We start from the raw sequence: 22,207 nt of genomic DNA, 5'->3' as shown, positions 1-22,207 counted from the left end.
AACTTTCTGACTCAGGGTTAGATTGTCACCCATCCAGTCTTGTGTAAACCTTCACATTATCACAGGCATCACACAGACATTGCTGCATTGGCTTTGCCCATGAACAATCTGCCTGGATGAAGAAGGGGGCTATTGAGATCGCCAGCAAGATGGGGATTAGTTCTCTGTCACTGTGGAAGACCTCAAAAGAGACTCTCACCTTCTGTCTCCCTCTACCTCAAGGAGGGTAAGCTCTCGTAGGTCAATGTTGCTTTGTTAAAGCCTGCCTGTGACAAGCAGGACGAGGGACTGAATAATAGGCTTATTGCGGTAAACAGACCTTGTCAGGAAAACAGGTTTTATCAGCATCAAAGTAACAAACATACCAGGATTAAGGACCAGGTTGATTTTAACCCATCTGTAGGATCAGCCCTTTGATGTGGATGCTTTGACTCTTGAAATGTAATTGTTGTCAAATTACAGAGGAGGTGTCCAGCTGCAGTCAGTTTTCCTCGATATCCCCTTCAATTGTCCCTTTGCACACATGGATCAGTTGCTTATAAGCCAGAAATTCCAGCTGGCAACCTTTCCCCTGCCTGGAGTGCTCAGTGACATGTACCGACCAGGAAAGTCCCAGCTTCAGTCACTGGTCTGTGTGGGGGTATCCTCACTTGGCCTGGGTGACAGCAGAGGTGGTACTGAACTGATCTGTCCCTTCCCTTGCCCAGCTGTAAGGTGAGCTGTTCACTTCCACTGCTGCACTAACTCAGCTTGGACAAGAAGGTTAAACCTGGGGCTTGCTTTTCTGTGTGGCTAAGTCTGCATTGGGTAGAGTTGTGCACTGTCTTGTAACCAAGTCCCTGCTCTAGTCTGCATTGCCTCGTTCTCTCCCTGGTGACTCTTTGAGGCTGAACCTAACAACTCGCTGTCAATTTTTACTCCTTCACAAGCCCTGTGCATCTCTTATTTTCGTCTTTTAAGATCTCATTAAAACCTACTTCTTTGTCCAAACTTTGAGTCACCTTCCCTTCTATCACCTAATTGAAGCCATGTTTACTTTAATGAGGCCTATGTGTGGCCCCTGGGATATTTTACGACTATAAAGTCACCACATTAATGCAGGTTTGTTTTGTTGACATCTCTGTATTTGCCCTCTTGAAACCGCTTATTGTTTTGAGCACTGCTGTTCGATCATCCTTTGAACATTGACACTCCAGGCCAAACCTTTGCAATCTGCCCTCGTTGTTTAACCCTTTAAGGCCCAGTATGTGGTGTTGTAGCCGTAAATGGACAGGTAAAGGTGGCGCAGACCACAGGGAGCAACTGTTAGATTGTACAGGGCACTGTCTCATCGAAGGAATGCTAAATGAAAGCGTCTGACCTTTCATTCATGCAGCAGGAATTTGAGGTGGCGGATTCCAAACTGACATTACAAAAAAAAGTTCTTTCACAGCTACAGACTCTGACCCGGCTCTTCAAACAGGAGCTTTCACGATGCAATCCTCTGTAAGCTCCCTGCGTGCTGGTATCTGCATATTTTATGACTGGGCTCAGAGGGAGCAGGCAAATCTACCATTCCGAACAAATCCAACTAATCAGGGACAGAGTGAGGCTGGGCAACTCCCTGTGCACTCTGTTATAAATTTGTTTTCAGCAAGTCTCAGAGGTACTACTATAGGTAGGATTAAGACTTAGACCCGTTTATCACCAGCTAACATACAAAGAAATTCTGGTACAAAAATAAAAATGCTGTGCAAAGTAGATCTCATTCAGAAAATATGGATCTTAAACGCCACAGTTAAACCACTATGGCCATTTCAGGGACCACAGTTGAGCCACCGTGCTTTGTTCGAGGACTACAGTCAAACATTCAGGCCCTATCCAGGGACACAGTTGAAGCACCATGCCCAATTCAAGGGCCACAGTTAACCACTAGGTCTGAGTAGAGGGAATAGTCAAATCACCAAGTCCAGCATGAAGACCACAGTTGAAACCACTAAGCTTAACTGAAGGCCACAGTCAAACCACCAGGCCCAATTCAGAAGCCACCATTAAACCATCATGCCCATTTAAGATGCCACTATTAAAAACTGTGCCCGGTTTGGGAGCACATTAAAACTACCAGGCCTAGTTTTGAAAGCTAAACTATGAAGCCCAATTCAAAGTTGCAGTTAAACTTTGGTTCTGAGAAGATGTGAAGAGATACAAGGGTTATGTTATAAGAACAAAGTTAAAATTATGAAGAATTCTAATTAGTCAAATCAGGAGAAAGTAATTTCCACTTATACTGAAGACAAATGTTCTCTCATAAAGGAGGATTGGCCTACATTTACCTTCCATGGTGCCAGAAGGTTCCAAAATGGATCAGATTCTATGCTCTGGTGTCACAACGATCTGGCCTTGGAGAGAGTGGTTCACATAGACCCAGAGTTGAAACATGAAATCTCCACCAAAACAATGACAAAAGAGAATACTACTTAATAAGGAGTGAATAAATGTTTGAGTATGGAAAAGAGAAGCAGTGAGACAGAAGTCTGTCAGAGACGGCACAGAATTGAAGGGCTAATTGCTCTCCTTCTTGACATAGACATAGAACAGTACAGCGCAGGAACAGGCCCACAATGTTGTGCCAAACTAATTAAATTAGTAATCAAATGCCCAACTAAATTAATCTCTTCGGCCTACACAATGTCCATATCCCTCCATTTCTTGCATATTCATGTGCCTATCTAAGAGCTTCTTGAACGTCTCTATCTTAATGCCTCCATCACCATCCCTGGTACCCACCACTCTCTTTGTAAAAACTTGCCCCGCAGATCTCCTTTGAACTTACCCCAACTCACCTTAAGTACATGCCCTCTGGTATTAGGCATTTCAATCCTGGGAAAAAGACACCAACTGCCTATTGTATCTATGCCTCTCATAATCTTATAAACCTCTTTCAGATCTCCCCTCAGCCTCCATTGTTCCATAGAAAACAACCCACATTTGTCCAACCTCTTCCTTATAGCATATGCCCTCTAATCCAGGCAGCATCCTGGTAAACCTCTTCTGCACCCTCCCCAAAGCTTTGACATCCTTCCTATAATGGGACAACCAGAACTGAACGCAATACTCCATATGTGGCCTTCTTCATTGTGAAATTCCAACACCATGATTCCAAGTGCTTGGATTTAAAACTGATGGAGGGCGTGTGTCCAGGGGAGGTACATAGCTATGGCTTGTTAGCTTCACCTCACAATCATGGCGAAGTTGCGGAGATGAGGCCACTGTCTATCAGGCACACTGAGTATACCTAAATGGCAACTGGAAGACAAAAAAATGTGTTCAACCTAAAGGGATTGTTTAGCTCTGAAACCCATCAGGATTATTGTGCTCCACCAATCCTGGTCTTTTGATCATTCCCAAACTTAATTCTTCCACAATCTGCATGTGCAATCAGCACATCCTTGGGACATTAGAGGAAATGGAACACCCAGCAGTCACAGGGATAACATGTGAACACCATACAGCAAGCACTGGGGGTGGCTGGAGAGTAAGACCACTGCACTATCTGGATTAGGGTTCACTGGCTATTTAAGGCAGAGATGGAATGAACTTTTTTTTCCTTTGAGATTCATGAGTCTATGGAAAAGATGGTCAGAGAGGTTTTGACTATCTTTAAGGCAGAGACGGACAGATATTTTAAAAGCATGGGTTGAAAGGTTAGTGCAGGAAGATCGGAATGTGGAGTTGACATTACAATCAGATCAGTCGTGTTGTTTTAAATGGTGGAGCAGGCTTGATGGGCAAAAGGCCTATTCCTGCTACTAATTTGTACGTTTGTATGTAATGCCTTGTCAGGTGGGAAGCCCGACAGAAAAATTAGAAGAGTTCCGTGCAGTGAACTTGATATAATGATAGAGTAGGAATGTTTATAGGCGGTTCCCAGCTTAAGTATTTCATTTTAGTTTGAGCATGTAATTTAGAGTCATTCTCTTAACAATCCGTGTCTGACAATGTATCAGCTTGGTGATCAGTTAGACCCAGGCTATGTTGTTCAGGAGTCTGCATGCTGGATTCCAAACACATTGGTCAAACTGCTGTATGTAAAATTTCTGAAATCTCTGTATGTAAAATTTTCAAAACAGTTATTTCTGATTTAGTATTTTCAATTAATTCAAAGTTTAACCCTCAAACCAAGTTCAGAAGAAGAAACATAAGAACCCTTGCAGTTCAATTTATGAGCTTACCTAAACTTGTAGCCTCTTGGAAAAATAGAAATTAAGATTGAGATGTTCATAATATGAGTCAATAGTGTAGATAAGGAGAAGCAACCTTCTATAGTGAGGGAATCAAGAATGAATGGGCATAACCTTAAAGTTAGTGCTAAGCCACTAAGGAATGAAAGTGGGTACCACTTTCTCACAAAAAAACTAATGGCATTATGGAATTGTCTTCCATTAAAGGTGGTGGATGTTAGGAACATTCAAGTCATGAGTGAATGGATTTTTGGTGAATAAGGGATTTGAGTTAATGAAGCAAAGGTGAGAAAATGGAGGTGAACTGCAGACCAGCCACAATCTAATTGAATGGTGGGGATGGTCAGCATAAAAAAGTAAAAAGTCAGAGCAGGACTACACCATAAATTCCCCAAAGCCTGCTGCCACTCAACACCACCATGGCTAATTTGATTGTTTGCCTCATCTCCATTTCGTTGCCCATTCCCTATAACCCTTGATTCACCTTTAGTCCAAGAATCTATCTCAGCCTTTAGTATACTCAATGACTCACCATCCACAGCACTCCGGGGTAGAAAATTCTAAAGATTTACAACCCTTTGAGAGAAGAAATTCTTCCTCATCTCAGTCATAAATGGGTAACCCTCTTTCCTGATACTGTGCCCCTTTGTTCTAGACTCCTATGTCAAGGGAAACATCCAATCAAAATCCACCCAGTCAAGTGCCCTCAGAATCTGATATGTTTCAATTAGATTGTCTCATTTTTTTCTGAACTCCAGAGAGTACAGGCTCCTTCAACCCAAGAATCAATTTAGCGAACTTTCACTGCACTGCCTCCAAGACAAGTATATTCTTCCTAAAATGAAGGGTCAAAATTGCAGGTGCTGATTGCAAATGCAGTTTGGTCAAAGAGTCATAGAGCAATACAGCATGGCAACAGGCCCTTCGGCCCAACTCACCTCTGCTGACCATGATTCCCACCACGCTAGTCCCATTTGGCTGCATTTGGCCTGTATCCCTCTAAACACCTCCTATTCATGTATTTATCCAAATGTCTTTTGGATGTTGTTATGGTAGCTGCCTCAACCACTTTCTTCGGCAGCTAATTCCACATAAGCACCACTCTCTGCATGAAGAAGTTGCCCCTCAGGTCACTTTTAAATCTTTCAGCTCTCACCTTAAACTTATGCCCCCTAGTTTTTAGTTCCCCTTCCTTGGGAAAAATACAATGTGCTTTCACCCTGTCTATGAACCTCTATAAGGTCACCCCTCAATCTCCAATGTTCCAAGAAATAAAGTCTCAGCCTGCCCAACCTCTCCCTATAACTCAGGCCCTCAAATGCTGGCAGCATCCTCATAAATCTTCTCTGCACTCCTTCCAGTTTAATGATGTTTTTCCAATAACAGGGCAACCAAAATCTGCACATAATACTCCAAGTGCGTTCTCACCAACATCTTGTACAACTGATTTGTAGTCTAAAGACTAGGATATTTAATCCTTTTTGTTCTTTTATTTCTTAATTGCTCATTTCATGTTTGTGATTTAAGGGATTTTGAAACAACTGTGCTTAGAGCTGTTGCTTCATTAATATATTAATCCTAATATCAGAATACTAAAATCTCTTTCAAATATGTAAGATGATCTTGGGATCATTGTTGCATGAAGAAAAAAAACAATTTATTTAATCATCACCAAAGATTTTTCTCCAGGGATTTTTGTTTCTCACAGTAGTGCTCCAGAGATTAATCCTTAACCCCTGGAGACACCAGGATGATCCTGGGCTCTGACTGACACAAAGCTAAGCCCCAAATGCAGCAAGACTGCCAACATGCTGAATTCTAGATGAAAGACTTCCACTGAGTTGCAGAACAAACTGATGATCTGCAGCCCAAGTAGCAGCTGAGAACAAAACCAGTCACCAACGACAAGATGACATAATGGCAATTGCTCCATCTTCCTACCCAGTGAGTCCTGGGCTTGAATTAACAACCAAGTTTCCACATTCATTCAGGATAGAGAATTCCAAAGGTTCAGCACTCTCTGAGCAAAGAAATTTGAGTTGGTTATTGAACAGAAAGCCAAGAGTGGGAATGAAATGATCTTTCTCAGGTTAGCAGGCTATGACTAGTGTGATGCCTCAGGGAATACCCCTTCTCTGCTTTGAATGCTGATGGGTCTGAGATTCCTGGGAGCCAGTGGGGATGTTGCATTTCCTTAATAGTTTTGAGCAATCCTTCAGTCGTTTCCTCTGTCCATCTGGTAAACTCTTCCCATGGCAGAGCTCAAAAAAGAGTGTCTGTTATAGGGTCTGATGTGGGATATGCAAGCCATAGCCTGCCCAACATAGCTGACTGAGTGTAACTAGGGCCTCAACAGTGGCGGTGTTGACTCAGCAGAGGACACTGAAGTTGGTTCACTTATTTTTCCAGTGAAAGTGGAGGATTGTACCGATACAGTATTGGTAGCATGTTTCTCATGCTTTGAGGCGTCTGCTGCAGATAATCCAGGTCTCAGAAGCATAGGAGGGCAGGGATCACTTCAACCCAGTGCATGAGCTTTGTGCCACATCTGAGATCTTGTTCTTCAAATACCTTTTCCCTCAGTTGACATAAAGGCTGTGCTGGCACATTGAAGGTGGTGGTAAATTTCATCATTAATGTCTGCCTTTGCTAAGGGGCTCTCGAGAATAGGGAGTGGTCCACGTTTTCCAGGGTCTCACCAATGGATTATTATTGCCAGATGACAGCATGGTGCAGTGGGGCAGGATTGGTTGTGGACCTTTGTCTTGCGGATGTCAACTGTAAGATCCGTCGTCTCGTCTTCTCCAATGAAAGAATCAACAATGGTTTAAAGCTCAGCCTCTGAGCATGTGCAAATGCGTGTTGTCTGCATACTGTAGTTTGACTACTGAGGACTGGATAACCTTTGTTCTGTAGTGGAACTAATCTACAGAAGTAATGGGAAGCCATTCTATCCATGGCAATCCTGACACTCCAGAACCAAGATTAGCCAAACCTCAGTAATCTCCAGGAGTGCTTCATTATTCAATGAGGTTCCAAATGTGTCACTATTTACAAGGTCATATTCAATAGCAGGGCAGTGGGACTGGATAAACGTCTCTATTATCAGTTGGTATTGACTCAATGGACTGAACAGCCTCTTCAGCTGCCCCGGATGGGGGTGGGGTGCAGTATTTACATATAATCCTTGGGAACATCAGTATTTACAAAGGTTCTCCAGCAATGTGTTGATGTTTATAGAGAGTCTCTGGGAATATCAATATTTATAAAGGGGCCTCTGGGAGAGTGTCGGGCTACAAAGTGGGCCCTTGGAGAGGTATCAGTAAATACAGGTCATTTCCTTATGTGTCATTATCTAGAGTAGATCTTTGGGACTGTCAGTATTTAAGGTGAACTCTGCAAGCCTCAATATTTATAAGGAGCCTGTGGGAATGTGTTAGTATTTGCAGGGGTCCCTGGGAGTGTGCCAGCATTTACAGATGGTCCTTGGACATGTGTCAGTATTTGCAAGCTGTCCCCAGGAGTGTCGCTATTCTTAGCTGGTGATGACAGATACCCCACAGGGTCAGTCATTTTTATTATTGTTAAGTTCAGTCAGCTGACCACCCAAGCAGACACAAAGCATCAGCAGCACATTCTGAGCAGATGTATAAGAGATCAGTGAAGGATTCATAATTTAAAAACTAATTAGACACACAGTGCTCAGCCTTGGATAGCAACAGACAATGAGGACAAGGAGGAACTCTCCTGGATTGATCCTGTATTTGACAGTCCATGCTAGAGTAGATGGCCCAAGATCTCCAGTCTATGGGAAGGAGAGGGGTGAACAGGTGGTGAAGAGCAGAAACCAGACTCATAGTCACCATTTACTACTGAGTTCCTTGTGCCATAGCTTCAGGAGACCAGTCTCTGTATATTGATCACCTCTGTTTAGACTGTTTGCTTCACCTATTCCAAAGTAAATGAGTTCGATTTTTACAACAATCTTTTACTAAAAAAATAAACTGCTGCAGGAACACAGGGGGTCTGTGGAGGGAAATGGACAGTCAGCGTTTTGGGTTGAGATCCTTCATCTGTCCATTTCCTTCCACAGATGCTGGCTGACCTACTGAGTTCCTCCAGCAGTTTGCTTTTTTGCTCTGGATTCCAGCATCTGCAGTCTCGTGTCTCAATCTTTTACCAATCCTAGCTTTTCATTTCCAAAGTGCTTTTCCACGCTGAATTCAAATTCTTAAATGGCTCATTGGAATTTGAACTCTTGTATTCTTAATGATTCGTCAATACAATCTGACTATTATAGATATTTCTCTGATTTCAGTAAACATCAGATTTTCCTTTCAGCTTTTGTGCCAGGTCTGAGGGAGTGCTGCACTGTCCCAGATGCCATCTTTTGGATGAGGCATTAGGCTGATACCTGCTTTTCATGATGGATGTCTCATGACACGGTTTTGAGCATGAGCAGGTGAGTTGCTTCTTCTAGTTGAGGGAGGAATTTTGCTGGGACATCTGGTAACTCCAAATTCTTTGAATAATATCACAAGACCTCGCATCCCTGAATGAATGTCGTCAGATAGGATCTCGTGCCACTGTACTGAACCTCACTGGCTGAGGTTAGCGGTTCCGAGGGCATCAGCCATTCAGCTGGAAGTACGTTCTGGACTTTGGCAGACATGCAGTAAATCTGGGACTTACTGACTAACATGCTGTCACATCTGTCTCTGATGCCAGAGTCCTCAAAAGCCAAGCTTTTTGGGATTCCCCAGCATATCTTATTTCATTATCAAAATTCATGTTTTTTGGACTTGCAGCACTTCTTGATTTGTTTTAACAATGTGTCAGAAATGTGCAGTGCAGCAAATCCTCCTTGTGGCTTGGTTTAGGATTCCAGGGGATGGGCTGTCAGCAAGATAACCAACCAAAGGAACGCCTCAACTCATTACTGAGTCTTGCGTGGATGGTGTCCATCTCAATCAGTGAAAATAAGCAAAGAACCAGCCTGGCTCTTGTTAAACTGACTCACTGTCTGCTTTCTCAAGCCTGATGTCAACGACGCTTTGCTACTAGTTTGAAGAAGAGCAGGCATGGTCTCTTTTGGCGTCCTAGCCAATATTTATTATTCAAACAACTTTAAATAAACACTTGTCTTATCACAGAACTGTTCAAAATGGGATGTGGAATCTTGCTGTGCTTACCAGAGACTACATTTTTTAAAAGCGCTTCATTGTCTGTAAACTCCTGAAGTTGCCAGCCCTTTCTTCTTCTACAATGATGGTCCTATTAGGTTACTGTCCCAGGCGCAACTTTGAAAATGACTCCAATTGTCTTGACTTTATCCCAGTGATAGAGTTAGGAATGTATTTTCATTCATGTATCCTGGTCAAAAGGTTAGCAAGCACAGTCAGGGCATGTACTGAGCATGTTTGTTGAAGGCACATGCTTCTTGGATGCAATAACATCCAAACAGCATTTAGCTCAAAGTACTTGCATAGATCTATATAGTATTTTATTGCAGCCCTAACTCCCAAACTACCATGCACGTGAAATGAAACAGCCTTTGAAAAACTGTCATTGTCATTACGAACTCACCAGTCAAACATTGCACAGCAAGATCCCACAGAAGAATAAAATATGTGCTTCAAGCTTTCAGTGATCGTGAAGCACGCTACAGCTAAAGGTAACTTTCAAAGTTCAGTTACTGTTGCTAATTTGTAAATAGCAAGATCCCACAAGCAGAAAATGAAATGAGTAACCAGATAATCTGCTTTGGGATGTTGGTTGGGGAAGGAATGTTGGCTGTTAGTTGGGACAACTCCCTCTTGGAATAATTTCACAGGATCTCATGCCTATAACTAACACCAGCAGACTGGGTCTTGGTTTAATGTTTCATCCGGAAGATGACACCTCTGGCAACACAGCACTCACTCAGGGTTGCAATGAATAACCACCCCAGATCCCGCAGTCAAATTGGCACTTCCAATTTCTGGCCCAAGCAAAGCACCATATGCTCTTATTTAATGAATTTGCAATATTATTATTAACAGCTTCAACTAATACTTATCGATCTTTGTATAAGAAATTCCCTGGTTGTATCTTTAATGTTGAGATGGGGAGGAAGCCTAGAGGTGGGCTATGACCAAGAGAACTAACCAAAGAAATACTCAACCTGAGACCAAAGCTTGTGTGGACAGTGAGGACCTTAATCACTAAAATGTGCACAGAACCAAACCATTTAGCTGATGAAAAATCATTGACCTGAAACATTAACATTTTCTCTCACTGCAAATGCTGCCTGATCTGCTAAGTACCTTCAGCATTTTCTCTTTTTATTTTAGATATACAGCATCTGCAGTTTTTTGCTTTTTAGTTTGATTTCAAAGCTGGTGTTAAACCAAAAGACCTATTGACCTATGCAAATGGATTTAAAAGATCCCTGGTATTACTTCAAGGAGCATGTGTCCCAGACAGTATGTCTATCTCAATGAACATCACCAAATTATTTGGACACCACTGCACTGCTACTTGTGGGATCTTGCTGTGTGAAAAAGTGCAGCTCTCTCTCCTATATTACAAGAGTGACTACACTTTCAAAAGTACCTCACTGGGTAGGAAAATCTTTGAGGTTGTGAAAGCTGCTAATACAAATACATTTATTTTCAGTCTTTTGTTTCTTTTCAAACTCAAAGCCATCACATAAAAGTTTAGTGATGCTCCTGGGATGGATGTCCTAACAAGGTATTGGCATTCTTCCAGGCTCTTGTCAGCCCAGAAATTCCTTTAACCAAAAACATTGCTGCTGACATCAGGAATCCACACACAGCCTATAACTGCTTCCAACTCATCACTTTACTCCCTCACACCCATTCCCTCACTCACACATTTTCAAGCAAACAATGTAAATCCCCTAATAAATCAAGGTGGCCAATTCAAGTGCAATTTTATTTAGCTTTAAAGTAGTTCCGCAACTTTAAATTTAATGTTAGTTTGGCCCATTACCACAATGTCCCATATTTAATAGCATTTTTGGCGAATTGCCTGTATCTTTGAGGGTACCTGGTGATCACTTCCATTTTCTGGTGCAGTCTGGTGGTTATTGTCTATTTTTGAGTTGTTTCAATAGTTACCAACCACTTTATGAGTTAATGTTGTTACTAACTATTTTGTTTGGCTGCTTTGTGGTTATGGCCCATTTCCTTGGGTGATCCAGAAGCTGCTGTCCATTTTCATTAGCAACCTAATCATTACTGTCTATCATTAGAGGTGGTTTGGGAGGTTGCAACCTATTTTCTGTAGTTACTGACCAGATTCCTTAGTGGTCTATAAGCTCTGTGACCTTCACCTATTGCAATTTTCTGGTCATATGTTCACTTGCAGTGTTGATTCAGGGAAACAAGTCTTCAGTTTATAGTCCAGAGAAGGGTCTCAACCTGAAATGTCAACTGTCCATTTACCTCCACAGATGTTGCCTGGCCCTCTGAGTTTCTCTAGCAGTTTGTTTTTTGCTTCTGTTTTTATAATCATGTGTCCATTTTCTGCAGCTGTCAATAGACTGGTATCATCTGGTAGAAATGAAACAATCATTTCCTCATGCCTTGGTGATATTCATCCCTGAAATGTCTTGCTTTCAAATGCTAGGTAAGTATTCAATTTTCTGGAATCCTTGTTTTATGGGTTCTGCCAATGAAAGTTGGATGAACCAAATAAATCCTTATCTCCCCTGCAGCACAGCGGCACTGCATTTAACACCGTTGCCTCAAAGCTCCAGGGATCCAGGTTTGATCCTGATCTTGGGTACTGTCTGTGCAGAGTTTGTACATGCTCTGTGTCTGCTCAGATTTCCTCCAGGTTTTCTGGTTTCTTGCTACCTCCTGAACAGTTGCTGGTAGGTTAGCTGCCCACTGTAACTTACCCCTTAGTGTAAGTTAATGGCAAAAGGAATCAAAGGGGGAGGGGGGAATTGATGGGCAAGAGTGAGAAAAAAATTCAGGGATACAGGGAAATAAGGAGAGAGAGAATGGGAATAATGGGATTGCTCCCCTGAGTGACAGTATGGACCTGAGGAATCAAATGACTTTCTTCTGCATCATTATAAGATAGGATAAAATATAAGATCGCTACCATATTGTGCACACAGCAATTAACAAATTAAACTTCTCCAGTTAGTAGGAGGGGCATACCTTGCTCTAGGTACCTTTGCTTTATGAAGAAAGATTGGCCAGGCTAGACTTGTATCTGTTGGAATTTAGAAGAGTGAGATGGACTTGACAGGGAGGATGTGGAGAGGATATTTCCTCCTGTGGGAGAATCTAGAACTAGGAGCATTATTTAAAGATAAGGTGCCATCCACTTAAAAGAGAAATGAGGCAAAATGTTTTTCCCTCAAAGGGTCATGAGTCTTTGGAATTCTCTTCCTCAAACGGCAGAGGTAGAGACTTGATAAGCAAGGGGGTGTAAAGTTACCACAGGTAGACAGGAATGCAGAGTTGAAGTCACAATCAAATCAGCCACAATCTTATTAAATAGTGGTACAGGCTCAAGTACGTTGAGTGACCTACTCCTGCTCCTCATTCCTATGGTTGTCTGTAAGTGTCTTCAGTCCATTGATAAAATGAATTTCTGAGCATGAACTATCTCTGAAGCCAGCCCTTCATACCAGAATGGTCCAGCCATGTTCAAAACAGCAAATAAAAGCCTGAAAACTCCACCAGCTTTAAATAGTCTGGGTGGAAAAATATGGTGAGGATATAAATGTCACAACTTTATATATGAATGAATTGAACTGAAACCATGCGTGAACCGGCGGCTGGATCGTCCTTGTTTTACTAGTAGTTTTCTGTCCAATGATGCACTCCTGCTGCTCCAGCTATTAAATTCATTCTTTCCACTACCCGTAAGAAACCTCCCGCTCAGTATCTCCTTTCAGAAATTCAGCTTTTAAAAAATTGCAGCTCAAGCCAAAGCAGCCCTGTGTCCCCTGCGCATTATGGTGTTAATGTTCACTACAAGCCAGTTATACAAAACAAACACATCACAGGGACTTGGTTGTGACATGTATGATTGCATTTCATTCCAAATTAGGGTAGAACCATTTTTGGTCATCTTGTACCACAGAACAAAGCTATCAAAATAATTGACTATGAAATGATTATTGATATAACTAACTTGGCTCTGAACTGTTCTGTTTCCCTAGCCTTCAGGTAACCTTCTAAACCCCAAGGCCAAATCAGTCTCCACAGGAAAAGAGGAAGGCTTCTACACTGAGAAGCAGAAACCCTACCTGTGTGGATTTCTTCTTGCCATAAACTGCATTCCCACTTCATCTGTCAAAAAATATATTAAGTAACTTTCTTTGCAGCTTTCCTGGACTTCTCCATGTTGATCTTCCAGTCAGCTGGTGGATTCAGCAACACAAGTTCAAAACCATGACCAAATTGAAAAACAGGAAGAGGGAGACAGAAATACCAAATAATAGGGTGAAGGGAAATAAAATCTTGCAAAAAGATCTGGACTGAAGGACCTTGACCTGAAACATCAACTTTTCCCTCCACAGACACTGCCTGACCCACTGATTTCTTCTAGTGTTTTGTTTTTTGCTCCAGCTTCCAGCATCTGCAGCCTCTTGTGTCCCTAACCATTTGGCTCACTGGTCTATATTGGTGTTGCTGCTCCACACAAGTCTCCTCCTGCTGTACATCATCTAACCCTATCTGCATATCCTTTCATTTCTTTCTGTATTTGTCTTAGTTTTCTTTTACATGCTTTCTACCCATTTCCTCAATTCGACAGTCTAAGCACTTTCTGTGTAAAAAATTGTGTGTGTGTATAATAGCTCTTGATAAATGTATCTCATGCCAGTGGAGTATGCTAAACAGCCAGACAGATCTCAGAGTCAAGCCTTCACTGAGCCACAAAAGGCATGGTTTGTGACTCCTGAATGTCAGGTGAGAGCTCCTTGGCTGTGTTGCTCCCACCCTCCTGATTAAAAAGCCATTCTAGACAGGATTTGTCTAGACATGTTTATGGATAATAGTGTCTTGGAAAGCAGCCAGTGCCCCGTGGAGCCATACCCCTGTGTGACGCTGTGCTGTCAAGAATGGAAAAAGGGCGTCAAAAATTTTAGTTGATTTAATAAAAGCCATGCATTGAGTTGAGGTGTGAATGCGGATGTTGGTTGGAAGTAGGGTGGGGGAAGGGCAGTACACGTGAAGTCTGTTCAGGTTCTCCCGTCCCTGATGGGAACCTGGTGCAGAGACAGGGCACCAGGAAAGGGAAATGGGAGAAACCCAGGGGAAGAAATGCAGCAAGTTGCCGAAAGTGAGGCAACAGCAGAGCTCACACTTAATCTGGCTCCAGCCCACTCTCCCAGTTTACAAGGGGCTTTGATGTGGCTGAGAGCTGTAGCAATGTTTTCAGTGGGAGGCCTGTGGGCATCATTGCCTTGTAATTAACTCTTAACATTGAGGGAAATTGTCTGCAGAATGATACAGCTTAAATAAAGGAATTCTTATCAAATTCAGGCTTGGTCATAGCAATGGTAAGAGGTTTGTGTAGTAAGGGCCTACTTCATGGTTTGTTCCTCACTTCTCATCACAGCTTGTTCCTCTCTGATCAGCATCCTGCTCCATAACTCCACTCATGTTCCATGTGCTGCACTCAATCAGTGACATTCACAGGAAAGGAGGTTATCAGCCACACACTCTCCTTCCAGTTCTCCCCTGTTTAGGGATTTAACTGATAAATCCAGTTTGTAAGTACAGAATAGAATCATAGTATCATTACGGCATAGTAGGAGACCATTTGGCTCATCATCTGTGTTGGAATGGCAGAGCAATGAGGTTCTGATGACTGTTCAAGCAACAATCCAACAGCATTATTCAAAGAAATGCAAGGAGTTCCTTCTTAGGCTAACTGTCAGGATCAACGATGACTTGCTTCCACTCTAGTTTTGTGGGTTCTGAGAGGACTGATGAGGCCAACTAGCGAATCCACTGGTGTCTGGACCAACATTCCTACTTCAACTGACACTATTAAAAACAGATTAACACACCGTTTTGGTAAGTGGGCTGCCAGAGGAGGTAGTGGAGCCAGATTCTCACGACATTTAAGAAGCACCTAGACAAGCATTTGAATTGCCTAGGTATAGAAGCCAATGGGCCTAATGCAGGTAAACATTACTAGTATAGATGAGTTCAATGGTAGGTGTGGACGTGGTGTGCCAAAGGGTCTGCTTTGGTGCTGTATGACCCCATGACTCTCTTTTACCTCATGATGTGTCTGCCAAGTCACTGGGAAAAATAGCTGCCAAATTTGTTGGTTAGGCTTAGCTAAACCATTTTCAGTAATTTATTGCAAATGAACACACTTTGAGATGTCTGAGAAATATTGCAGGCCCAAGTCTTTTCTCTTTTGACAGCTGATCCCTCTATACATCCACATGAAAAGTCCAAACTAACCCACTCACCTACCCACCACTGAAAGTCATGGCAACCATTCAGTACTTGAGTTTTTTTACTTAACCTGCAGAAATAGTTTCCTGCAGACCCACATTTTAGCAGGAACCTTACTGCCTTCCATATGAAATATACTCCTTACAATACAATCTTATCGAGCACAAATTGGCTAGGAGTTTCCAACGTTATAACATTCACCAATTTCAGCTGGCTGTTAATCTCCTTGGCATACACTGAGCTATGACAGGTACCATATAAATGCAGGCTCTTTCTTTTATGAGCTGAGGGTCACTGATCAGAATCAGGTTGTGCAGCAGCTGCTGGATATTATTACAGCAGGTAGGGAACAGAGTTACTTAGGATCACCTACTACATAGAACATAGAACAGTACAGCACAGAACAGGCCCTTCATTGAATCAGAATAATCTAGGGCACATTCAGAGGATGGTGGGGAGAAGTGGGTAAGTGGTATTGGGAGAGTGGGGGAAAGATTTGGCTTGGGGTGAGATATGCAAAAGTTGATTCAGTGTAAAGGACGAGTGCAGTACCAAGGTTAAAATGTGAGGGGGCCTCCAAGTAAACTAAGCATCTGTACCCTGAAAGACATAAGAGATACAGAGATAGAAAGGAAAGTGTTTGCATTTATATGGTATGTTTCACAAGTTCTCCAGGAAAAGAGCTTTAAGTGTAGTAGAAGGAAACACATCAGCCTATTTGAGAAAATAGCAGCAATTTGATAAAGGCTGGACCACCTGCTTTAATGCAATTGGATAAATGTTGCTCAGGACACCAGGCAGAATTCCACATTCCATTTTCCAACCACTGCCAAGGGATATTTTGCATCTTGCATCAGATAGAGCCTTGGTTCAATGTCATCGGACAGAGCAGAGGCAGTGAACTAGAGTAAGAGATGGAAGGAAGCATCACAGACAAAGAAAGTTTGGGTTATAACAAGGCAAAGAAGCAGAAAGGAGACAGGCAACAGAACAACAGATAAAGATAGACAGAGCTGGAGAGAGTGAGGGCTGAAACAAAGGACTGTGGGGACACAGGATGAACACCAAAGGAAGAAGGGAGAACACTCCTGCATTACATTGATTCTAATAGATGTGAAAGGTGCAGCTTAAAACAATGTCAACATTGTGTCCCATGTGGGTTATGTCATGCATCACACAATCTCAGGAATCACAAATGAGTCTTAATTTGAAAAAATAGTCTACTGCAAATAATAGCCCAACTTGTGTGGTACAAACCCAACAGTCAGCACGTGCACCAAGTTATTTCATCGCAAGTGCAAGCTGACATTTCTGAAGGCCAGTCTCTCGACTCGGCCAGTTAAGCAGCCCGTTCACACAATGAGAACATTGTGCTTTTAATCTTTGGTCCAGTGGAGCAAAATTAATAGCTGACGCTAGACTGACACCCTTTCAGTTCATAAAACGTAAATGCAGTCTAAGGTGGAAAAAGACCCACATTTTAGAGTCTTTCGTTTCCTGGCTCTTTGCCAGCAACCTAATTAACCTTGTTAATCAAACCGACATCAAATCTACTGTGTCTCCCGGCTCTCATACATCAGCACAGATTATCCCACTGAATCCCAAAGCAACCCTTGACCTCTGCAACATAGGGTCTCCTTTTCTCAGGCCCACTTCAGACATTTGTGTTTTGTGTTTTAACAGTTTTTTCAGAAGAATTCAAGGGATAAAAATCCCTTTGCGTTTCCCTTCAATTTGAGGCAGAATCGTTAAACTCTCACCATCAGCTATATTTCAGAATGAAGCACTCCACTGAAGAAATGATGAAGGCTGTCGGGTAAGCAACTGATTTGATTCAGTACTGGGTAGGCAAAATGTTTACCTATTGCCACTTCCATTCCAAAGCCATCAAATGTTGTGGCCCTGAAGTCCATAGGAATGTAACACAGGAAAACGAAGGGAGCATTCCTCCCCTTGTCCCTACTCTACCAGCATTTCAACAGTGGTTGATACGCTAACCTGAGAAAACTTTTGAAACCTCCACTCCTTCAATGCTCCAAAGCTTTTAGCAACAAGAACTCCAGATTTCTTCTCTCCTTTGTGTGAAAAACCACACCTAATTTTGATCCCTTTGCCCTTCATTCTCCCATCTGAAGTAGTAGTTTTATAGGTATTGCATTCTGTTTTTCTTTCCTTTTGTACTACGTCGATGTACTTATGAAAGGAATGATCTGTCTGGAAGGCACACAAACAAAAGCTTTTAACTGTATCTCAGTGCATGTGACAATAATAAACCAATTACCAATTATTTACCCTTTCAAATATTTTTAACATCTAAAACCCCTCAATTAGATCAATCCTTAATCTCATGAACATGAGGGAATTCTTGCCAGGATTACACAGTCTCCCTCACAATTTAATCCTTGACCAAAAAGCCCTTCAACCCTGTTCCACCATTTAATCAACCGAGGGCTGATCTGTAATCCATTTACCCACCTCAGCACTACATCCTTTGATTCAGCAACCCTATGGAGGGGAGGAGGCCTGAAGCCTTGGCCAGATCCCAGCAGGGTGTGATACTCAGAGAAAGCGTTTCACAATTTCCAGTGGTCAGAAACTTGGCTGTCAAGGAGACATGAATCTCAGCCAAGATAACATCCACCACAACAACCTACCTTACCAATAAATGAGTGCATTACAGCATTCTGGCCCGTGGTGCATATACCTTGACTTGCCGATGACTAAAAGATCTTGATATTCTGATTTTGGATACAAGACCAGAGCACCAATAACAGTTCTTTCTTCTTCAAGAGGAACTTGGCCACCATTTTAAAAACATAAAGAGGGGTTATGGCATTTCTACAACACAAGTCTCTCTGGAAAAAGGACACACACACAGAAAGAACTCTCAATCATTAAACAGGAGCCTCAGAGTTGGAATAAAAAACAGAAACTGCAAGTAGTCATGCACTAGATAACTGACAACTTAATGATTTTTTATTTTATCTGTAATTTTTTTATATCAATGCAATATGTTACAACTGGGAGCATTTTTATGTGCTTTAGTAAAGTGTACCACACACAATAGGCTATCGTGGTTAGCCAATTACATGCCATTCTTATTGAATTAGCTTCCAAATCTAGTCTCATTATTTGTCAGTTTCCTCTTTTATGCCAAATGCTTCTGATCAACAGCTCTTAACCTTTGATATGCCTGTGTTTGTGCAGAACCTCATATCTGGGCAAGCTCTTCTGGTCTCTCTTTCCTTCTCTGTTCTCACACACACACACACACACACACACACGCACACACACACACTTCCCTACAGCACAAAATTAAGCCAATTGTCGATTTGTTCCCCCATCTCTCTCCTCTTTTCCAATCCTCCTGTTTAATCAGTACCAAAGTAGCAGACCTATAGAACAATCAGGACATTCAACAGGAATTAGTAAGGTACTTTTACCAACATTGCAAGCTAAATCCTCTAGTTCTGAAACTGGACAGACACCAAGATAATCAAGGACCCCTCCCACCTGGTCATTCTCTCTTCTCCACCCTCTCATTGGGCAGAAGATACAAAAGCTTGAGAGCATGTACCATGAAGGACAGTTTCTACCTTGCTGTTATCAGACTCTTGAATGGGCCTCTTATACACTAAAGATGAACACTTGATGTCTTAATTCACCTCGTCATTATTTGTCTGCCTGCACTGCACTTTCCCTGTAACACTATATACTGCATTCTGTTTTTTCTTTTTGTGCTACCTTGATGTACTTATGGAAAGAATGACCAGTCTCGATGGCATACAAAGAAAGGCTTTTCACTGTACCTCAGTACATGTGACAATAATAAACCAATTACTAATCCTCAGAGAAACCAAAACCCAAAGAAAAGAAGAGAGTCACAAAGCAAAAGAGGAACCAGAAACATTGTATAAACAAAAAGATATAACTAAACGATACAATCAAGAGGAACAGGTGAAGCATGTCTGTTCTTTATATCAGATAATGGAAAGCGTATATACCTCAAAAACATGTGAAAGGATACAACAACAACAACCTCAGGTTCTATAAATTAAGGGACAATTGTTTCAGGATGTAATGCAAGAAGCAAAGAACTGAACTTTTAGTATCTATTTCTCCAGAAAGATGTTAGAATGACATCAGGATAAACCTGAGCAGTTGACTACTGCCAGTTAGAAAAAGGCAGAAGAATATAGCCATCTCTAGGAATCTGATAAATGCTAGATTAAAAACAAACAAGGCAATATTTTTACAGAAAAAATATAAGCCACAGACACAAATAGAAATGGAGCATATTATCACAGACTGCAGTTGAAATGTCATAAAGTATTATTCACAAACTCCATAAACAGTAACAACCTGAGTCAGACTCTCAGGAATCTGCTATTAGCATTCCCTGGATCAGATCCATGATGTACTTTGGCATGAGAAATGTCCCTCAACAGTTATAAATTATATAGGAGAGGTCAGGCTGTACACTGCAGGCACACAGGTACTGCTTACAAAAAATACACACTGACCGTCCAGCCAAACAGCAAAGATTAGCATCACAGGGGAAAATGTCACATAAAGTCCTACAGGAAATTAGAAGATAATTAAACATTTAAGGGCGCCCTTCTTTCTATCAAGTTCTAATTTCCGGCATCATCTCTCCCCATTCCTACCTCCAGCATCTTTTCTTATATATTCCCCATAATATCTCTCCCCATGTCCAAATCTCCAGCAACATTTCTCCCATATTTTAATCTATAGCATTATTTCCATCTCATCTTCTCATCTAGTCTTTCCCTTTATTCTAATCTGCAGTATTATCTGTCCCCACATTCTAATCTGCAGTACCATTCCCTTCTCATGTTTTAGTTTCCAGCACCAGGTCTCTCACATTCCAATTACTAGCATCATCTTTCTCCGTGCTTTAAACTTTTGCATTATTTCTCTTCAAGTTCTGAACTACAGGTCTTATCAATTTCCCTCCTTTCCTCATAATGGTGTTTCCTTATGTGAAGTTAGTGAACTGACCATCACAATGGACCTCCAATCACACTCTCAGTTACTCTGGGAATGCTAGCTTGCAAATTCGGTTCAATATCATAAAACAATTGACAACAATATTTGCCCACAAATCGTCATCAAACAAGAACTCAAAATTGTATGAGTAAATAGCTGATAAGTTGGTTGTGAAATTGGATTGACTGTAATAAAATTACTTGAAACCATCTCGAGAATTTTGCTAATCATTTACAACTATTGTAAATTGTTTATTTTCTTGTGGTATGAGGATTTGACTTCAAGGCCAGAACTAGGTGCCTATAATATCTGGTCTCAGACAGTTGACTTTGCTCAGTGGCTTTGACGCTCAGTGCAGTCTGCCCCTACCTTCGCAAGTCTTCCCATCAGCCTTCAGCCTCAAGCCCTCGTGACACTGGCAGTAGAAGTTGCCAATAGTGTTACAGCATTGACCTTCACATCCCCCATTGTCTTCCTCACATTCATTCACATCTGGAAGAAAAACACAGGAAGTGTGTAAGCATGTTATCAATTTTATTTTATACAAGGCTTAGAACAAGCCCATGATACATTGTCATCGTTAGGTCTTTGCTGGAGCAATCTGACTTAATCCCAATATTTCAAATATTTAATCCAATTTATTTGGCACAGTAACAGGATGGTCGTGTGTGAAAAAGGGTCCTCGAAGGCCTCATCCTCCGGGCCAAAGGAATATAGGGGATAGCCTTATCCCCACAAGTAGTCCTCTTACTTTGAGTCACAAGCTTATGGGTGTGCTGCATGGACAGGAAGGGCATGTTTCAGTGAGATGCTTAAGCAGAGCCTTGTCTATTCTTTCAAGTGGCTATGAGAACTAACCCACCACACTATTTAATGAAAAGGAGAACAGTTCTCCCCGTGTATGGGCCAATATTAATCACTCACCAATATTACCACAAAACAGGTTATTTGGTCTTTATCTATTTGTTGTTCTTGGAACCCATTTCTAAGCAAATTGCTGCTGTGTTTCCTGAACTACCTCCAAAGCATTAACATCCTTCCTACATTACAATAGGGATCACACTTGAAAAAAAATTTCATTGTCTGCAAAACACTTTAAGAACTTTCTGAAAGGCAGATCTTTCTTTCTCTCCTGGCAAAGAGGCACAAGATAGACGAGCAAACTTTCTCTTTAGGGCAGCCTCACATACAAATTAGGAAGGAGTAGGCTACTTGGTCCTTCAAGCCTGCTCTGCTTTTTAATATTATGGTTGATCTGAATGTAATCGCAACTTCACATCACTATCTACCCATGGTAACCTTTCATCCCTTGCTTATCCAAAATCTAGCTACGATTGTCTTAAAAATATTCAAAGACTCTGCTTCCTTTGCCCTTCGTGAAAGAAGATTTTAGACTCATGAGCCTCAGAGAAATCTCTGCCTGAAATGGGTGACCCTTTAATTTTTAAATGGTGATCCCTAGTTTTAGATTCCCCCAACAAGAGGAATCTGCTTCCACCATATCAAGATTCCTTAAGATCTTATATGTTTCAA

The 22,207-nt window shown here is 41.7% G+C and overlaps 1 protein-coding gene across 1 annotated transcript in view; it reads right to left on the bottom strand.

Annotated features, from left to right (window-relative positions):
- megf6b (multiple EGF-like-domains 6b) overlaps window positions 1-22,207 on the bottom strand; it is a 326,118-nt gene that overhangs the window by 145,281 nt on the left and 158,630 nt on the right. Inside the window, exon 5 of the mRNA XM_052039029.1 lies at window positions 21,044-21,166. Coding sequence (XP_051894989.1) covers window positions 21,044-21,166 — 123 coding nt within the window. The remainder of the gene's footprint in view (window positions 1-21,043; window positions 21,167-22,207) is intronic.

The sequence above is a fragment of the Pristis pectinata genome, chromosome 26, assembly GCF_009764475.1.
Source record: "Pristis pectinata isolate sPriPec2 chromosome 26, sPriPec2.1.pri, whole genome shotgun sequence".
Lineage (NCBI taxonomy): Eukaryota > Metazoa > Chordata > Chondrichthyes > Rhinopristiformes > Pristidae > Pristis > Pristis pectinata.
This window is presented reverse-complemented; position numbering and strand designations above follow the sequence as displayed.